This window comes from Schistocerca cancellata, chromosome 6, assembly GCF_023864275.1.
Source record: "Schistocerca cancellata isolate TAMUIC-IGC-003103 chromosome 6, iqSchCanc2.1, whole genome shotgun sequence".
NCBI classification, from domain to species: Eukaryota; Metazoa; Arthropoda; class Insecta; order Orthoptera; family Acrididae; genus Schistocerca; species Schistocerca cancellata.
Window position 1 is genome coordinate 512,900,147 of NC_064631.1, and position 19,856 is coordinate 512,920,002.

Genomic DNA, 19,856 nt, shown 5'->3' on the forward strand with positions numbered 1-19,856 from the left:
CCCCGGGAGACCTACATTCCCATCTTAATGTCCACACACTACATTCGTAGTGCCCCTGTCCATTACACTCATTACTTGTGGCAGAAAATCTTACCGAGTCCTGTAAGAGTTCGGGCAATGCATGTGCATCCAGCACAGAAGAAGAAGTTCAATGGTATCTGTTCTTATGGACATGTCCGAAAGAACAGATACCATCTTCATACAGTTAAGGCTAACCGGCCATTGACCATCTTCTGTGCATATGCACATGCATTGCCCAAACTCTTATGGGACTCGGTAAGATTGTCTGCCATGAGTAATGAGTGTAATGGGCAGGGGCACTACGAATGTAGCATGTGGACATTAAGTTGGGAATGTGGGTCTCACGAGGAGCGTGCAAGGGAGAAATCCCTGCATTTGCACTATCCTCTGTGCCCTGGGTGGCTCAGATGGATAGGGCATCCTGTCATGTAAGCAGAAGATCTCGGGTTCAAGTCCCGGTCAGAACACACATTTTCAACTGTCCCTGTTGATGTATATCAACGCCTGCAACAGTTTAGGGTCTTGATTTAATTATCATTTCATTCTAACAAAGCTGCATGGTCACTGACTGTATCTGTTCTTTTGGACATGTCTGAAAGAACAGATACCATCTTCATATAGTAGGTGTTCAGGTTGTGAAAGGATGAGGACAGGGTATTTTCGCATCGAGTCCAGACCATGAATATATTGTCAATGATCCTGAACCAGACAAGGGGTTTGGAGTTTTACGAGGCTGGGAAGGTTTCCTCTAGATTAGCCATAAACATGTTGGCACAGGAGGGTGCCATGCAGGTGACCATGACTGCCGTGGACTTGTTTGTGTACCTTCCCTTCAAAGGAGAAGTAGTAGTGGATTAGGATAAAGTTAATAAGGTGTACCAGGAATGAGGTAGTGGGTTTGGAGTCTGAGGGATGTTGGGAGAGAGAGTGTTCAATAGGAGCAAGACCATTGGCATGATGGATGTTGATGTATAGCGAAGTGGTATCAACAATGAAGAGCAGAGATCCATGAGGTAAAAGAGTGGAGATGGTGGAGAGTCTCTTTGATGGGAAGCTAGGTTTTGGGCAATTAGTTGGAAGTGTTTGTCAATGAGGCCCGAAATTCTTTCAGAGGATACAACAACCAGCTACAATGGGACATCCAGGATTTTGGGGTTTGTTGATTTTGGGAAGCATGTAGAAGGAGAGTGTGTGGGGTATTACAGGGGGAGGTGAGAAATGGAGTCAGGGTAGAGGTCTTAGAAAGGGCCTAGTCACCGCCAAGGAATTCCATGTGCTCAAGCAACCTATGCACAGTGACAACTGGGTACAATGGCCAGAAGACTCTGCGCTGAAATATTGTGGTAGCACTTTACTGACATCCAGCAGTTCACCCGAAATTTTGTGTAACAAATTAAAAATGTTTCATTACAACAGGATGTGTCCAAACTCTGGTACCCTACATTGCAACAGCTAAGAGTTTGAAAGTACTAGTGTTTGAAGGCAGTGAGTCAAATAACCAAATGGTGCTTAGCGGTAACCTAACACATTTTTGCCATAATTCTGCTACATTATACCCTCAAAAGAAGACAAGAAAAGGCTCCCACCATCAATGTTCTATCTGACAAATAATGTCTCTTGAAAAAAAAGTAGTGATCTTATTTCAGATACAGGTCAGTTACAGAATCAGCCAAAAGTTTCTTGACATTCACAAGGAGCTTCAGAAAACTATGGTAAAGACAAATACAGCAGCTTATCTTTCCCAGTCACTCTGTATCCTATTAGAATTTCCAGTTTTCTGAACTATCACGTCGTTTACTACTTCCACAGAACTCTTTTAGTGCAGTATATAGTTATCTTGTTTCCATGTAAACAGCAGAACTCTTAGATACTCAGACTGCAAGTTTTTCAACTTTAGGACAAACATCACAGCTGACAAGCTTTTGTACTGAGGTGGCAGCATACAAGCAGCTCTAGATCGAACTAGTAGTTTGCAGTTTATTTCATTAGACCCAACAATTTTGGGCACAGCCAGTAAAAAATTTAATGCATGTCACCCTCCCACTGCTCATATGGAGGGAGATGGTAAAACATAGTATGACAACTTAATCTGTACTCTCAATGCCACAGTGTCTCCGAGTAGGATTGCTACCTACTGATTCCAACACCAATTTTAATTCATGCAGCCTCAACAAATACATTCAGAAACAGTTTTCAACACTATAGTGGACATGCTAAAAGTTTCTGAAATAACTTGCAATAGACACCTTAGCAACATGACATTTTGCAAAATAGGAATAATGCTCTGTTCATGCTTGATTGTGTTTCCTGGTGTGCTAATCATTTCTCATTTCTGCAGCCTATGCCAGCATCAAGATTCACATAAGTATTAGCTTACCAAATGGTAGAAACATAAACTATCCAAGTTGTTCACATGCTCCCGTCAGCAGGAAATACTGTTGGGTCATTCCGTGTCAGTCAAATCAACACACTGATTAAGTGTGGCGTGCTCAGATTTTGATGAAACTACCGTATTTACTCGAATCTAAGCCGCACTTTTTTTCCAGTTTTTGTAATCCAAAAAACCGCCTGCGGCTTAAAAACGAGTGCAAAGTACGCGGAAGTTCTGAAAAAAGTTGGTAGGTGCCGCCACAACTAACTTCTGCCGTCGAATATATGTAGCGCTACGCAGGCACAAAGACAAATACTGGCACCAAAACCTCTGCGTCAGTAAATAAATTAAAAAAAAGGTGGAAGACGAGCTTTTTTTTCTCCGCCCCGAGTTTCGACCACTGCATTTTCATACATTATCCAACGAAGTAAATACAAATTCCGTATTGTTCCTCTTCGAACGTAGCAGCATTTCAATGTACTACGAAAATCCGACTGGTAAGACTGTTTGTGATATTTGTCAATATGGCCAATTCTGCTTTCTGAATTTTTTCCTAACTTTGAGAAGAAATGGTTGCTAATAGGAACTTTTATGAATTGTGAATCACATACAGTATTCTCTTCAACATAAGAATAATACGAATATAAACATTTTGCCATGTAGTCTTTCGTGTTTGCTGCTATCTCATTTAAATCCTGTCCGCCTCATAAACTACGAAACTAGAGTGAGACAGCAGCAGACGCGGAAGAATATACATACCATGTCATGTTTATATTCGTATTATTCTTATGCCTAATAGTGACACAGTCAGAAATGAAGCACGGCAATTGACTAGATTTTTAAATCTAAGATGACTCTAATTTCTGTGCATAATGTAATGTACTAAAGAGGCGTCTGCAAAGATTTTCAAACGGAAAAAATTTTCGCTAAATTCTCGTTCAGAACATCTTCTATCATACGCAATCTATTATTTGGTTCTTGTTGATCATTATCAAAGAAAGCAGCAGTGTAAGTAGCAACGAATAGCAGTCTCTTGCCATTGTTTCGCTAATCAGACGATCCCTCTCTTTGTTTTTTTTAATTGTAAGCGGCGGTAGCGTGCACAAAAGCAAGCCATGCCGCGAGCGGCGACAGGCCATAAACCCTCATTTTCAGAATGCGACAAACAATGCATGACACAGTACAGTAATGCATTTTCAGCTTTGAGTGACGGAAACACCTATAACAAAGAGAACTGCACTTGTCATATCAAAGAAAAATAAGCAATCAATTCAAACCAGACGAAGCACGTGAAAAAGGAAGGGTACCCGTATAAATACGGACGGAGCGCCTGACGCATAACAACGGCTACCTGGTAAAGCTTAACTGCTAGGCTTACGACTCGAACCAAACTACTACAGCTGACCAACTTCGTTTCGATTTGGAAGTGTGGCCTAAAACTTTTCTCTCCCCTTGAATTTCGAGTCTCTGATTTCAGGTGCGGCTTAGATTCGGGAAAATTTTTTTTCCTCGATTTCGAGTCTCATTTTTCAGGTGCGGCTTAGATTCGAGTGCGGCTTAAATTCGAGTAAATACGGTAGAAGTACGCAGTGTCCCTACATAGTTATGAATCAAAACCAAGGCTTAATAAATTTTTAAGCCCTGACTTTTCAAATTTTTATTAAAAATTGCTAAGCACTGGAGTAGTACGAGGTGCATTCAAGTTCTAAGGCCTCCGATTTTTTTTTCTAATTAACTACTCACCCAAAATCGATGAAACTGGCGTTATTTCTCGACGTAATCGCCCTGTAGATGTACACATTTTTCACAACGCTGACGCCATGATTCCATGGCAGCGGCGAAGGCTTCTTTAGGAGTCTGTTTTGACCACTGGAAAATCGCTGAGGCAATAGCAGCACGGCTGGTGAATGTGCGGCCACGGAGAGTGTCTTTCATTGTTGGAAAAAGCCAAAAGTCACTAGGAGCCAGGTCAGGTGAGTAGGGAGCATGAGGAATCACTTCAAAGTTGTTATCACCAAGACACTTGCGTAACGTTAGCTCGATGTGCGGGTGCGTTGTCTTGGTGAAACAGCACACGCGCAGCCCTTCCCGGATGTTTTTGTTGCAGTGCAGGAAGGAATTTGTTCTTCAAAACATTTTCATGGGATGCACCTGTTACTGTAGTGCCCTTTGGAATGCAATGGGTAAGGATTACGCCCTCGCTGTCCCAGAACATGGACACCATCATTTTTTCAGCACTGTGGGTTACCCGAAATTTTTTTGGTGGCGGGGAATCTGTGTGCTTCCATTGAGCTGACTGGCGCTTTGTTTCTGGATTGAAAAATGGCATCCACGTCTCATCCATTGTCACAACCGACGAAAAGAAAGTTCCATTCATGCTGTCGTTGCGCGTCAACACTGCTTGGCAACATGCCACACGGGCAGCCATGTGGTTGTCCGTCAGCATTCGTGGCCCCCACCTAGATGACACTTTTCGCATTTTCAGGTCGTCATGCAGGATTGTGTGCACAGAACCCACAGAAATGCCAACTCTGGAGGCGATCTGTTCAACAGTCATTCGGCGATCCCCCAAAACAATTCTCTCCACTTTCTCGATCATGTCGTCAGACCGGCTTGTGCGAGCCCGAGGTTGTTTCTGTTTGTTGTCACACGATCTTCTGCCTTCATTAAACTGTCGCACCCACGAACGCACTTTTGACATCCATAACTCCATCACCACATCTCTCCTTCAACTGTCGATGAATTTCAATTAGTTTCACACCACGCAAATTCAGAAAACGAATGATTGCACCCTGTTCAAGTAAGGAAAACGTCGCCATTTTAAGTATTTAAAACAGTTCTCATTCTCGCCGCTGGCGGTAAAATTCCATCTGCCGTACGGTGCTGCCATCTTTGGGATGTATTGCCAATGAACGCGGCCTCATTTTAAAACAATACGCATGTTTCTATCTCTTTCCAGTCTGGAGAAAAAAATCGGAGGCCTTAGAACTTGAATGCACCTTGTACACTGCCATTTTCTCTCGAACCAGATGAGATACACACTTGCAAATTGTGTCATATTAAAGCTCTTTAAGATGGCCTTTCATTTGGCATGAAACATGATAGGGTAAGAGAATAAATTTTTTAAAAATTTAAGTACTTTTTAAATTTCTAAAAACGCCATATTTTTAAAATTTGAAAAAAAAAAAAATTATAAAATTTCCCTGCACTAGACTCTTACACCTCTGAAAGTTTCATTCTGGCATCATCATGGGAGCAAATGTTGCAAAATATTCAGGTCCCATGTGTTGCGCGAAAAATGGTTTTCATAGAGGTTCTACATTAAGAAATCACCATTTTAATTTCAAAACATTTACTTTCAACATGACACTTATGAACAGCTGTGTATATCACAACTTCTTATAAACTGGAATTAACTGTAAAGGCTCTGTTGGTTTTGATCCCGTCATTTTCAGGCAAGATGCATATTCGGCCTGTTGCAGTCACTGGGTTCATTCTCCTGGATATGGATGGAACTATGGGAGGCACCAACTTGGACACGGAAAGTACGGAGTGCCAGGAAGTTTTGGAAACAATCAGGAGTGGGCCCTGGAGACCTGACTCATACAATGCGGCAAGGATATGATGTCAACAAATTGTGTTGTATGCTTTATACAAGTCAAAAAGACGGCAACCAGGTGTTGGCATCTGGAAAAGGCTGTTCGGATGGCAGACTCTAGGGACACAAGATTATCAGTGGTAGAGCGGCCCTGGCAGAAGCTGCCCTGACATGGAGACAGTAGGCCAAGTGACTCCAGGACCCGACCCAACCCAACTGCCAACATGCCATACGTTCCAGCAGCTTACAAAGAATGTTAGTGAGGCTGATGGGCCAATAGCTATCCACATCAAGCAGTTTTTTACCGGGTTTGAGCACTGGCATGGTGGTACTCTCCCCCCATTGGGATGGAAAGACGTCATCACACCAGATCCGGTTGAAGATGATGAGGATATGTAGCTTGTAGTCAGATGAGAGATGTTTAATCATACGGCTGTGAACCGATCAGGACCAGAGCTGTGTTGGGGCAATGTGCAAGAGCACTGAGGAGCTCCCACTCTGTAAATTGGGTGTTATTTTGCAACTGACTGGGCGTTTACTATTTCTACAAGAAGATGTATTCAACATTTGTTAGAGAACGTGATAAACCAACAAAGGAGTACATGCATACTTAATGCCAATAATAAAAGCCCTGCCACTTTAAAGAAGTATTACTTTCTACAATAAATTATTTTACTATTACATTACCTATTTATCTTCTTAACAACCCAATATAAAATATGCCATTAGTTTTGTATGTTACCAATGGTAAGAGTCATACTAATACTACAAAAATGAACCACAAAGGGGTATGACCAAGATTAATACATATTTTTGGGCTACTGCGACCCCTGTACATCTAGAAAAACAGGAAGGTAACAATCCCCACCCCAACACATATATATATATATATATACACTCCTGGAAATGGAAAAAAGAACACATTGACACCGGTGTGTCAGACCCACCATACTTGCTCCGGTCACTGCGAGAGGGCTGTACAAGCAATGATCACACGCACGGCACAGCGGACACACCAGGAACCGCGGTGTTGGCCGTCGAATGGTGCTAGCTGTGCAGCATTTGTGCACCGCCGCCGTCAGTGTCAGCCAGTTTGCCGTGGCATACGGAGCTCCATCGCAGTCTTTAACACTGGTAGCATGCCGCGACAGCGTGGACGTGAACCGTATGTGCAGTTGACGGACTTTGAGCGAGGGCGTATAGTGGGCATGCGGGAGGCCGGGTGGACGTACCGCCGAATTGCTCAACACGTGGGGCGTGAGGTCTCCACAGTACATCGATGTTGTCACCAGTGGTCGGCGGAAGGTGCACGTGCCCGTCGACCTGGGACCGGACCGCAGCGACGCACGGATGCACGCCAAGACCGTAGGATCCTACGCAGTGCCGTAGGGGACCGCACCGCCAATTCCCAGCAAATTAGGGACACTGTTGCTCCTGGGGTACCGGCGAGGACCATTCGCAACCGTCTCCATGAAGCTGGGCTATGGTCCCGCACACCGTTAGGCCGTCTTCCGCTCACGCCCCAACATCGTGCAGCCCGCCTCCAGTGGTGTCGCGACAGGCATGAATGGAGGGACGAATGGAGACGTGTCGTCTTCAGCGATGAGAGTCGCTTCTGCCTTGGTGCCAATGATGGTCGTATGCGTGTTTGGCGCCGTGCAGGTGAGCGCCACAATCAGGACTGCATACGACCGAGGCACACAGGGCCAACACCTGGCATCATGGTGTGGGGAGCGATCTCCTACACTGGCCGTACACCACTGGTGATCGTCGAGGGGACACTGAATAGTGCACGGTACATCCAAACCGTCATCGAACCCATCGTTCTACCATTCCTAGACCAGCAAGGGAACTTGCTGTTCCAACAGGACAATGCACGTCCGCATGTATCCCGTGCCACCCAACGTGCTCTAGAAGGTGTAAGTCAACTACCCTGGCCAGCAAGATCTCCGGATCTGTCCCCCATTGAGCATGTTTGGAACTGGATGAAGCGTCGTCTCACGCGGTCTGCACGTCCAGCTGGTCCAACTGAGGCGCCAGGTGGAAATGGCATGGCAAGCCGTTCCACAGGACTACATCCAGCATCTCTACGATCGTCTCCATGGGAGAATAGCAGCCTGCATTGCTGCGAAAGGTGGATATACACTGTACTAGTGCCGACATTGTGCATGCTCTGTTGCCTGTGTCTATGTGCCTGTGGTTCTGTCAGTGTGATCATGTGATGTATCTGACCCCAGGAATGTGTCAATAAAGTTTCCCCTTCCTGGGACAATGAATTCACGGTGTTCTTATTTCAATTTCCAGGAGTGTATAAAAACACTTATCACCTTCACAGTGATCTTCAGCACACAAATACATTTCTTGAATTGGTGATTCATTGCTGGGAATTTTTATAGTCATCTGCAGCGGTAACTGATAGTTCATACCTAGTTATTTTATTCTTGCTTGCCCCCATCTGTTCCACCAAAGTGATGACTGGCTCACTGAGATGGCTGTAAAAAACAACTGGGGTCACACGCGTCCAAGTCAAAACAATAGATCTTTTTACTTCTCTCCTTTTCCTCCATCTAACCTGCACGCTCCCAGCAGCACTTTACTGTCCCCCCCCCCCCCCCCCCCCCATCACAGCCTCCTTCTTACCCTCACCTGCTTGCTCTCCCATAATGACTGCTGCTCACAGTCTCGCTCCAGCTGGTCTTGTGTGTGTGTGTGTGTGTGTGTGTGTGTGTGTGTGTGTGTGTGTGTGTGTGTGTGTGTGTGTGTGTGTGTGCTTTCTATTTTCGACAAAGACCTTGTTGGCTGAAAGCTACCTTTCTGACAGTCTTTTTGCAGTGTCTTTCTGCAACTCATCTTCGCTATATGGTGAGCAGGAACTATCCTTTTCATTGTATGGTTACATTCGGTCAAGTTGGTTTGGCTGTTGCAACTCAATGCATCTACTACGTTGTGAGTTGTAATTTCATTCCCAAATTGTCTATAAAACTGCATGTTATTCACTTACATTCCCAACCATAAAAAATTACTACAGATGCAAAAAAATTCACATTGGACAGACAAAGCATTTCAGATGAGATATGAGCTGTACTGAATTCATAAGGAGTTGTGTAATACGTCTTTATGGAGAAAAATGCACACCACACAAACTGCACCCAAGGTTGCACTTTTCTGGGAACTTTAGGTTGGTTTTGACAGTAAAGGGACTGAAACACAAGGCTATCAGTCCCTTTTTCATTAGTCACACAGGTATCAGATTAAAACCATAACCCACAAGAATACTATGAGCCAAAATCCAGGGAAGAAACAAAATGTGTAAAGCTGTGGGTGCAACAATACTGAATTAAAAAAATGAAAATACCAAGCAAAACTGAGCACATTAACTAAAAGGGAAAAGTGACAGAAGGCTTTAAAACAACATAGCAGACGGCGTGGCTGATTGCAAGAATAAAAGGACAAGCCAGCCACTCTCCAACACACTAAAATCTCCAGCCTAAAAACACAAGGCAAGAGAAACATAGATGGTGAAAAGACGAACACCAAATTGAGCAGACGGCACCAGAGGGAATGAGGAAGAGTTGGCCAGATGCCCACCCTCAGACTGAGCAATAACCGCCCCTCCCTCTCAAATAAAACTTAAACTAGATCAGCCATTGGGGCATTGTCACCTAACAACCATAGGTAGTGTGTAAGGAAGGTTAAAAGTCCACCTCAGGGTGGCTAAATCTGGACAATCTAACAAGATGTGGACCACTGTCAGACGTACACCACGACAACACTGAGGTAGGTCCTCGCAACATAGCAGGTGACCATGATTCAGCCAAGTACAGCTAATGTGGAACAGGCAAAAGACAATGCAGTCTTTGCGAGAGGCTTGCATGGAGAACCTCCACACATTCGGCGACTCCCTTACCATAAGTAATTTATTCTGCACATTCAGGGAGCACCATTCTGTATTCCAGAAACCGAACACTTTGTGGCGTAATACCGATTGAAGATCAGATTCCAGTAGGCTGATCTCTGGACCCAGTTTACAAGTAGCCTCTTTGTCTAGCCTGTTGGGATTCCTGTGTGTCTCATGATCCATACAAAGACCACTGACTGTCCATGTTGTTCGAGGATGTAAACAGGCTCTTGGAGGGTCATAACCAACAGATGGCGAGAGTATCACTGGTCAAGAGTTCGTAAGGCGATCAAGGAGTCACTACAAATGAGTAAGGATTCCTCAGCACAGGAACAGATATGCTGAAGAGTGCGAGAGATAGCTACCAGCTCTGCAGGGAAAACACTACAGCCATATGGCAAGGAGCACTGTTGAGCATGTCCAGCATGAGCATCAACTGTTGACCAATCTGTGTAAACTATCTCTGAACTTCAGGTCATGTCAAGAATAGACAGGAACAGGCAGTGAAGGGCTGAGTCATTTGGGACTTGTGAGAGGTCCAGATGAATCTGTCATTGAGGTATACACCATGGAGGTGTACATGAGTGAATCAGGAGGATAGGTGGTAGAGGGAAAGACTTGAGCTTAGTGAGAAGGCACCAGACATGGAATGCAATTGTAATCTCCGATCTGGGCCACTGTATCAGGAGATGAATCACCATGTTAGGGAAAATGAGACAGCAGTCCGGATGTTTCGGCATGCTGCAAATATGCGCAATATAATTTGCAGGCATATTTTTCTGCCTGATCCGCAGTGGAGGAACCCCAGCTTTCATGAGTAGGCTTTTCACAGTGCTCGTTCGGAAAGCTCCCATCACAAGTCAAACTCCACAGTGAAGTACAGGGACCAGCATCTGTAACACCGAGGGTGATGCTGAACTATACACCAGGCTCCCATAATCAAGATGGGACTGCGCAAGTGCTTCGTACAGATGCAACAGTGTACAGCAGTGTGCTCACCAACCAGCGTGACTCGGGCATCAAAGAATGTAAGTGTGCTGCCAGTACTTTTGCTTAAGCTGACGAAGATGGGGAAACCAAGTTAAGTAGGTGTTGAAAACCAGTTGTAAAAAGCAATAAGAGCCCATGACATTAAGGCAATGGTCATGAACAAAAAGTTGTGCATGCGGGTGAACTGTACGACGGTGACAGAAGTGTATGACCCAAGTCTTGGGGGCTGAAAACTGAAAGCCATGGGTGAGGGCCCATGACTGCACCGTTTGTACGGTTCCTTGCGGTCAACATTCAGCCACACCAATAGTAGATGAGTAAAAGGAAATACAAGGAAACTTTTGTGTAGCCACTTGTACATAAAGGCTTGATCTTATTATCTTTTACACTTCAATAATCAAGTTCAGCCAGGACACACATAAAAACTAGTGGTCAGGAAATTTACTCCTCCACTTCCGTTTACCATGCTGTAGCCACATAATGATGGTGATGAAACTGTTTCCACTGAAGTGATTTGTACCTTTACCTTTGAGTTGAGAGCCACACCATGAACATGACTTAGCGACTTTGGTTAAAAAAAATTAGTCATGTTGGACGGTGCAGAACAAATTCTGTGTCTGCCATAGGGGGGCATTTACTGTCAAGTAGATAAGAACCTCACAATAAGAATACAAACTTGAAATGGTCTATGATAAACTATACACCAAAACACAGCCAGAAGAAATATGTAATATTCGACTACAAATTGTCGTGATAAGTTCAAATGGCTCTGAGCACTATGGGACTAAACTTCTGAGGTCATCAGTCCCCTAGAACTTAGAACTACTTAAACCTAAATAACGTAAGGACATCACACACATCCATGTCCGAGGCAAGATTCGAACCTGCGACCGTAATGGTAGTGCGGTTCCAGACTGTAGCGCCTAGAACCGCTCGGCCACCCCGGCCGGCGTCATGATAAGTACTTTATTTTCAAATAGAAATAGGAAAGAGAGCCTGAAAATCAATACAATAGCTTAAGTCATAAATTAATTGTTTTATATTGCCAATCATCTTAATGGAGTTTGAAAAACGAACTCTACCTGTTTGGATAGGTCAGTGAATATGATGCAGCAAGGAACCCGCCCATGCTGTGTCCAAGTAAAATCATTTTTTCCAGTTTCATTTCACGACGCCACTCCTCCACAGAACGAACAAACTGCTGCTCTGCTTCCAATGCATCTGAACTAAAATTTGGTCTTGAACTCCTGCCAAAGCCTGCATCAAATCCAGTTCCATTACTGCCATGAAACAATTCTATAACCAAGATCTTTTTAACGTACTTCAGCACAGTATTCAGTTACATCAAAAGAAACAAGATACGGTTAAATTTATATTTATTATTCTCATGACTTTTAATATAATAAACAGCAGATCTAAACAAAGAAGGCTCTTTCTGTGGCTTCCCCATTGTTTCCAACAAATATATTTTGTGTGTGTTTTATTGTTGTTGACGAAGGCCTTAATGGCTGAAGGCTATAAATTGTGCGTGTCTTTTTGTCGTGCCTAACTGTAACTCAGCATTCCCACTATATGGTAAGTAGCAACCTTCCTTTTCATAGTATTGTCAACATGTAGTTATTTATTTTATTTTGACTGTCAATGTATTCCAAGTTATACCGGTATATTCTTTTGTAATTGGACAGATAAAAAAATCTTTTTACAAGCGGCAGCACAACACACATATAAAATGTATTACAATTTGCAAGCTGCCATTGCCAGTGGCTCCTTCTACTGGTTGAAGGGTTGAAGGGGAAGGAAGAGGGATGAAGGAAAAGAACTGGTGAGGTTTAGGAAAAGGGAATTCGGAAAACTCACCCAAAACCCTGGGGCTCACTGCATACTTTATTTTTTATATTTTTATTGTCTGGAGATATGTTGGATGGAGTCACACACTTTTGAAAGTAGAAATGAATGGGAGGAACGTTGACAAGAATAAGTCGTTGCTTGGAACCTGTTCCAATAACATCATTTTCTTTTTTTTAATTATAGGCTATTATGGATTACCTATAAGAATGTGTAAGTATATTTTGATTAATCCTGCAGAGTTATGCACTTTGATGCTGGATATAAATGAAAGTTTGTGCAAAATAATAATTTATATCTGTTCAAAGTGTTGTTTTTATTTATCTGCAAAATTATTTGTATGTTTTGTTTAAATCCATACAGTGTGGCACACTCTAGTCTTAATATCATTGCGCTGTATGGTGCAAAGACAAACAAAAATATTACTACCACATCATTACCTGAGAGGCTTTAATATCAACAGACAAATCAAATACTGGAAGAAATATGTGATCCATTGTGCAGTAGCTGGACTGGTCAGAGGAGTGGTGAGTACTTTTCACCATATTGCACTGCACTGTTTGATTCAGTGTAACCTTACTTATGTACGGACACCACAACTACTAACCCAATAAATCAATTGCATAAACTGGTCTCGTTCTCGCCAAAGCATCCAGATTAAGACACCACAAAGCCACTCCAGCAGCAAGGCCATGAAGTAAAACAATTGGCGTTCGTGGAGAATCTTCGTTTAGTGAAATGGTCCATATCTTGTCTGACGACCCTACAACCGGGCCTATATCTACATACCATCCCCGATATGTTGTCTTTAAATCTGGAACAATGATTAAACCGTATGTGTTACTCACATTGTTGTCAATTACATCAATCACTACACGAAAACCAAACAAGCATGTGAACTGTACCCCAAAAGCACACAGTAACACCACTATCCCTTCAACAAGATACTTACAACTCAATATTTTGCGTTCAATAGTGCGAAGCATATCCGCCGAAGCAGGACACCACTGCAACCACTCCCACGGCCAGCTGCATTATACATTAAAAGTGAAACTTTTATAGTTTTACTCTTCGTAATAAAATATGATGCGATATACACAGTGACTGACTCACTTTAACCTAAAGTTAAGAGGAAGTGGATTTTATCTCACCCAATCACGTCAAATGCGCTCCGACGCAAAATAATAATAGTTATGGTTATAAAAATGAACTATTAACCTGTATCGGCTTTTCACAGTTGCTATCTCATTATCTGCCATATCTCATTTGTAAAGTTGAAAGAAGATGACAGCTTCACTGAAATGCTGCTATAAATTGGAATGCTCTTCAATCAATTATTCCTGCACACAGGCTATGGCTGGGAACACAATAACACTCTCAGTAATATACAATACTAGCAACCTGTACCATCACTGTACTTCTTGCATGACAACAAAAACATTACACAACTACATTCGAAACATCATCGCTACTGCCAAAGATAACATAGCAACTACACGAAGATATACCACAAGAACATCTGTCCAAGTAGATAATTCACGTTTGCCACAATGCAACGGACAAAAGTGGAACGTGAAAACTTTTCACAATGAATTTCAAATGGCGACACCCAACTATCCATAAACGCAACGGAATGAGACGATGACAGAACTGGACGTCAACGCCAAGGTTTCCTACGAAAAATGTTTTGGTTTGACGGTGGCGCTGTCTACTAACATCGTAGTCTGTTTTCACCACACTAATTTTGGTTGACTGGATTTTTTATTTAGTCTTGTAGTTTACATATGTTACAGGTAGTGTAGGCCTACTGGTAATATAGGCCAAGTCAAATGAAAGAATACAGTATTGTCACAGTATTACATGAAAATGTTGGAACTCTTTCCACCAGTGACAGCAGGTCTTGAATTAATAACACCATTGTTCTATGAAGCATATTACCGTCTATCTTATACTTTGATTTATCTTTATTCATCCAAGGATCATCCCACAATGATATGGGCTTTGTTAAGGTTTGTTGTGATTTGAGCTTCAAATGAAAACGTGCTTCCGGTTTTAAACTAAATAATAAACTTTTATGAGTTCACAAAACGAAAGGAACACGATTAGACTCAAAACGAAAAATAACACGAAAGAGCACATATATAAAAGTGTTTATAGCTAGGACGCCAAAGATGAATGTTTCAGCAGAGGCACTGATTTTAAATGAAATTTAAAGCAAATACAAATCCAATCAACAAGCCAAAAAATAGTTCACAGCATATATGGCGAGCTTTAAGAGAACAGACCTGACAGAGAGCGGACAAATTAACGCGACCGGTAAATGCACAGTTGGCAGGGCATGCTGTAGGGCAAATGCCGAGCACTGGAGGGGAAGTGCCTATACTCACATTTTTTGTGAACATGGATGGTGACCATTCAAAAAGATCTACTATAACATTTGTCTTAGTACCAAGCAAGAATTCCGCTGAAAATGTAATAAAGCAGCGACATATTCTCGCCTAGCTTCTTAACCGTTTGTAATTTTTAGATACGCATCATGAGTGGCAAATTTCGAGTGTAACCTAGATTTTTCTTGTTTCGATATTAAAATTTGCTTGTTTTGTCGGAACACTGCGGGGTTTACATAATGTCACCTCATTAACATGTTGTGCAGAAGCAGTCGCAAGAGGATTCTGAAACACTCCTTTATTAAGTTTGTTAAGTGATGAACTGAGAAAAAGTAACGTCAATAGCTTACGAAAAAGCACACCCTCAGTACAAAAATAAATGTGTAATTCTTCACCTATGTTCCTCCAAAACACAGAATATTTCTTGTTTCACCAGGTATCGATGACTCTTAAAAATTACATTCTTTCGCTAAAGATGTCTGTAGTCAGTGGAACAACATGGTAACTAATGAAGTTGTGCACAATAAATACATGGCAAAATATTCTTCTCTTTTCATTCCATCATTTGCCAAAAGCTCATTTAGAGACCTCAAACCGTTTATGAAATATGAGGAATGGAGACTGGTGACAGAAACAGACCTCCAGCCAAGCCTAAAGAAAAATTCAATTCCGTGTGCAGCAACATATAATGTAATATGCATCAAAGGCAAAATCATAGTGACCCCTATTTTTCATCGCAAACTTTTTCGCATTTCGCGTAGTGTCTTACTGAAATTCAAATATCGCAATAACTAAGACCATAAACAAAAGATGGGCATGTCACCATGAAGCTGACACATAAATCTATAAGCAATGCAAAAAAAGAAACTATTTTACCAAATAGTTTCTGTGAAACTGCTTGTGAAAAATTGCAGGGCGTGTGCCTCGATTCTGTCATGACAGCAAGTAGCCAATCGGCTGAAAGTGGAGAAATATTTCCAGCCTCCCCTTCAGAACAAGGGAATGAACTCGCCCAGTGCTTTGGACAAAAACTGATCATTTCACATTGACCATCGTATTCTGCACAGACTCCAGCCTATGAGGATGGGACAGGTGTTTGGGCACGGCCTAAATTAAGGGACCATTCCAGCAATTGCCAAATGATCCAGAAAAGTCCAAATCAGAGAAGCTCCACCCTCTCGAATATGAAATCATCGACCTAACAGCTGCACCACTTCATTCGGTAATGCTCTATTGTAAAATGTTCCTTCATTAAACCACAATTTATTTCAGGTAAGTTTGCTAAATAAAACATAGTTTCTGTTTTCTGCCCATACAATGAGGACACCTGCCGATGACTCCTGAACTGCTTCCAGTCACTTGCAATGTAAAACATAGCTCCACTCTTCTCGCCAAGTCACATTAATACACCCACCGACGACTCTCAGACTCAAAGGATGCTGCTATGCTCCCTGCCTAAATTTCAGACTCCACAGTCGACTGTCCACCTGAAAAAATAGGCCAACATACATTACTCTCAAGCATTATACATCCTGACATATGATCCTTGTGGAAGCAGCAGTGCTTGCTCACAATGTTCCAGAATTTAAAAATGTTTTCAAACTATTTATTTCACGGACGTAAATTGTATTTATTTCAGTTTTCATGTTAGTAATCGCATAATGCTAATGCAGTCTGTATTGGAACAAGGGATGCATTTAACCGTTTTGAATGTTTCGTGCAGTAGGCAATTGTTGCCAAGAATTGGATCGCTTGCAACCAATCATTCAGTCTACTTTCTTGCTCTGTGAGTGAGTACTTTGGCATAATTACTTATTCACTTCTTGTTGTTTTATGTGTGCACAATTGTACTGTGTGTCCTGCCTTTCGATGCAGGTTAGCTTAGAGGTTAAGGAAAGCTGAGCAGCAAAATTAAAAACTATTTGCTTGTTCTCCTCCATCCAAATAGTTAAAATTTTCCAATGGATCTTCTGCAAGTGAAAAGTCAGAAATTTCGACGTTTCAAGCAGACAACTAAAGTGAAAATGTAAACCTGAACCCTGAACCCACACTAAAAATACAGTGAACGAACTTGTGTATAACAGCAAGTCAAATGAACGCCCATAATGTTGGACTTTGAATCAAGAAATCACATTATGTGATGTGAATGACAGTTTAATGGTTTGAAACAAAAAACTTGGTTGCAAAATTTGCAAAGAAGTAAGTAATTTGGCAGTAGAAAGAAATGAACAAGGCATGAACATTGTACAGCATTGGACTACCATATCTACGTTATCTTTATGTGATTAAAGAAAGAAAGAAACGGTTCTGTAGGTCAAAAACCAAACCCACATATACTTCGAGACATTTATTTAGTTAGCTTACAGTCCGACATAATAGCTCTAAGAAAAACAAAGAATAAACACCCCACTCACAAAATCAGTTACTCTTCCAAGGAATAAACAATGCACATCACTGGTTGGTCTCCTGGTCCCACAGTTTCAATGCATAAAAAATATTTAAACGCAAAGAAAATTCTGTTTCTCATTTTTATCGTTCCTCTCAATTCAGTGAAAAGTGTTCCCACATCTTCTAGTGAATGTGAACGTGGGATTTCGCAAATGAATCTCTTTGTAGCACCTAAAAGAGCATTATTCCGTCTTTCTACTGTCAGCAATCTGATGCTCGTTAAATTGGTTGGTCATCTACTGCAGTTGTTCATAGGTTATGAACACAGGGTATAAATATCTATGGAGGGAGCCTTCAGATGGGAAGAACAAGAATTCTGTTTGCATTATCTTCTGCAAATCGGGTCAATGATTTTGGGATCGTGCATTTTAGCCCGTATAGCATTTACCGTATTTTAGTTAAATACTTTGCTTCTACAGCCAGATCAACTTTAGAAGTACCATGGAACTTTGTATACAAGTTTTGTAGACATCTTAACAGTTTAATACCACGAACTGAAATTGGATTAAAGCTGTGAAGAGAATTGTAATACCCTTTTTTGCCACAGTATACTACCTCAGATTCCACTTTTTTTACATTTCTTTCAGTAACAGGATAAGAAGTTACAGGAAACAATATATTTTTACATTTTCTATTCAACTAGTTCATATTGTTAAATCTCTGCTGTAATTAATTACGTTAATATGACTCTGTAGATGGCGCCAAGTGTCACGAAAAAGCAATGCATTTGGAACTATGAAATTGTTACAGTAAATACAATAAGGGATTTGCACTGTCTGCTTGTCCATTGTTGTTTTAATTTTTTATTTATTTACCCTTCTGCTTATTATAGACAAGTAAAACATGTCATATTTTTTACCATCTCGTTATAAAACCATACACTACACACACGAAAAGTAAAAAAATACAATGTCAATTTTCATATTTTGGAATACCTAATAAAAGAATTGACAGCCAGCAATATTTTTTTTCAGATTCACTAGTATTTATTCTATTCAAATTATCGAATCTGTTCTAATTAATTACGAAACAATGACACTGTATAGAAATCTGTCTCTCACCAAAATACTTGGATACACATAAGAGTGAGAAACTACATCAATTGGAGGAAATTAATCAGATTACCATATATAAATTTTATCTGCACATGAACATTGCACTAGTATTTATACACTGAGTGGCAGTTTAAGCAAACACACTTGCAAATTTATCTAGCACTTGTCTCGTAAACTCCTCACAATAAAATAGCAGAAATTATGTCTACAATACAACAATACAAAACCATGTAATACAGTGTCTCAATATTTTTCAACATATTACGTGCTTCAAATCAATATAACGTGTACTGTACATACCTTTGAACAGCAACTGGTCCTTCTTTCACATACTACTCTTAAGGGGAGTTAGATTGGAAAAAAATTTTCACATTTCGGATTTTTATCTCACTACAAAATTTGCAATTTTCCGAATAAAATTATATATATATATATATATATATAATTTTATATATATTACTATATACTATTACTATATAAAGTAACTGTATTAAGTACTATATTAAGAATTACCGATTTTATTAGATATTGAAGTAATACACCAAAAAATTTAATTTTTTCAACCATTGTAAATTATATTTAAAAATTATATAAAATAATTCCCATGTTTGTTTATAACTTATATATATATATACATATTGTAAAGGAGAGAAAGAAGACAGGAACATTATGGACAGAGCAAAGGAAACAGGAGCACAGCCAAAGGATGAAGAGATTTTGGGAAGAGAAGAGGAAGAAAGGAAAGAAGTGAAAATTGTTTCATCATGTGATTTTAGAGTTCAAACACTGTCCATAAGGGCAACAATGAAATGAATGAATGAATGAATATACATACATATATATATATATATATATATATATATGTGTGTGTGTGTGTGTGTGTGTGTGTGTGTGTGTGTGTGTGTGTGTGTGTGTGTGTGTGTGTGTATTACTTCAATATCTAATAAAATCGGTAATTCCTTATATAGAAGGCTGTCAATTGCTGTATTATAAAGGTCAAATTACGTGTTTGTATTGGTAGCAATATCAAAAATAGTATCATATTGTTTCTTAGTATAAACACGCATTGAATGTCGAAGTGCTAACATTTATCTAAGTGACGAATAGATTAGGAACTCTCTCAAAAAGTGAAGTATGACGCCAAAACGAAGTGTTTTTAAGGAACGTGGGTTACAGGGTAATAGATTTTCGAATAAAGGGAAACACTGTGTTCAACATGTGGTGCGTGAAGTTCCAGACAATG

At 40.9% G+C, this 19,856-nt stretch overlaps 1 protein-coding gene across 1 annotated transcript in view; it reads right to left on the reverse strand.

Moving 5' to 3' along the window:
- Nucleotides 1–14,188, reverse strand: part of LOC126190954 (1-acylglycerol-3-phosphate O-acyltransferase ABHD5-like) — a 113,749-nt gene extending 99,561 nt beyond the window's left edge. The window contains exons 1-5 of the mRNA XM_049931614.1: nt 14,125–14,188; nt 13,942–14,030; nt 13,676–13,752; nt 13,331–13,537; nt 11,961–12,135 (exon numbers count right to left, since the gene is read on the reverse strand). Of these exons, the coding sequence (XP_049787571.1) occupies nt 11,961–12,135; nt 13,331–13,537; nt 13,676–13,752; nt 13,942–13,982 (500 nt within the window). The 5' untranslated portion in view covers nt 13,983–14,030; nt 14,125–14,188. The remainder of the gene's footprint in view (nt 1–11,960; nt 12,136–13,330; nt 13,538–13,675; nt 13,753–13,941; nt 14,031–14,124) is intronic.
- Nucleotides 14,189–19,856: the final 5,668 nt, after the last annotated feature.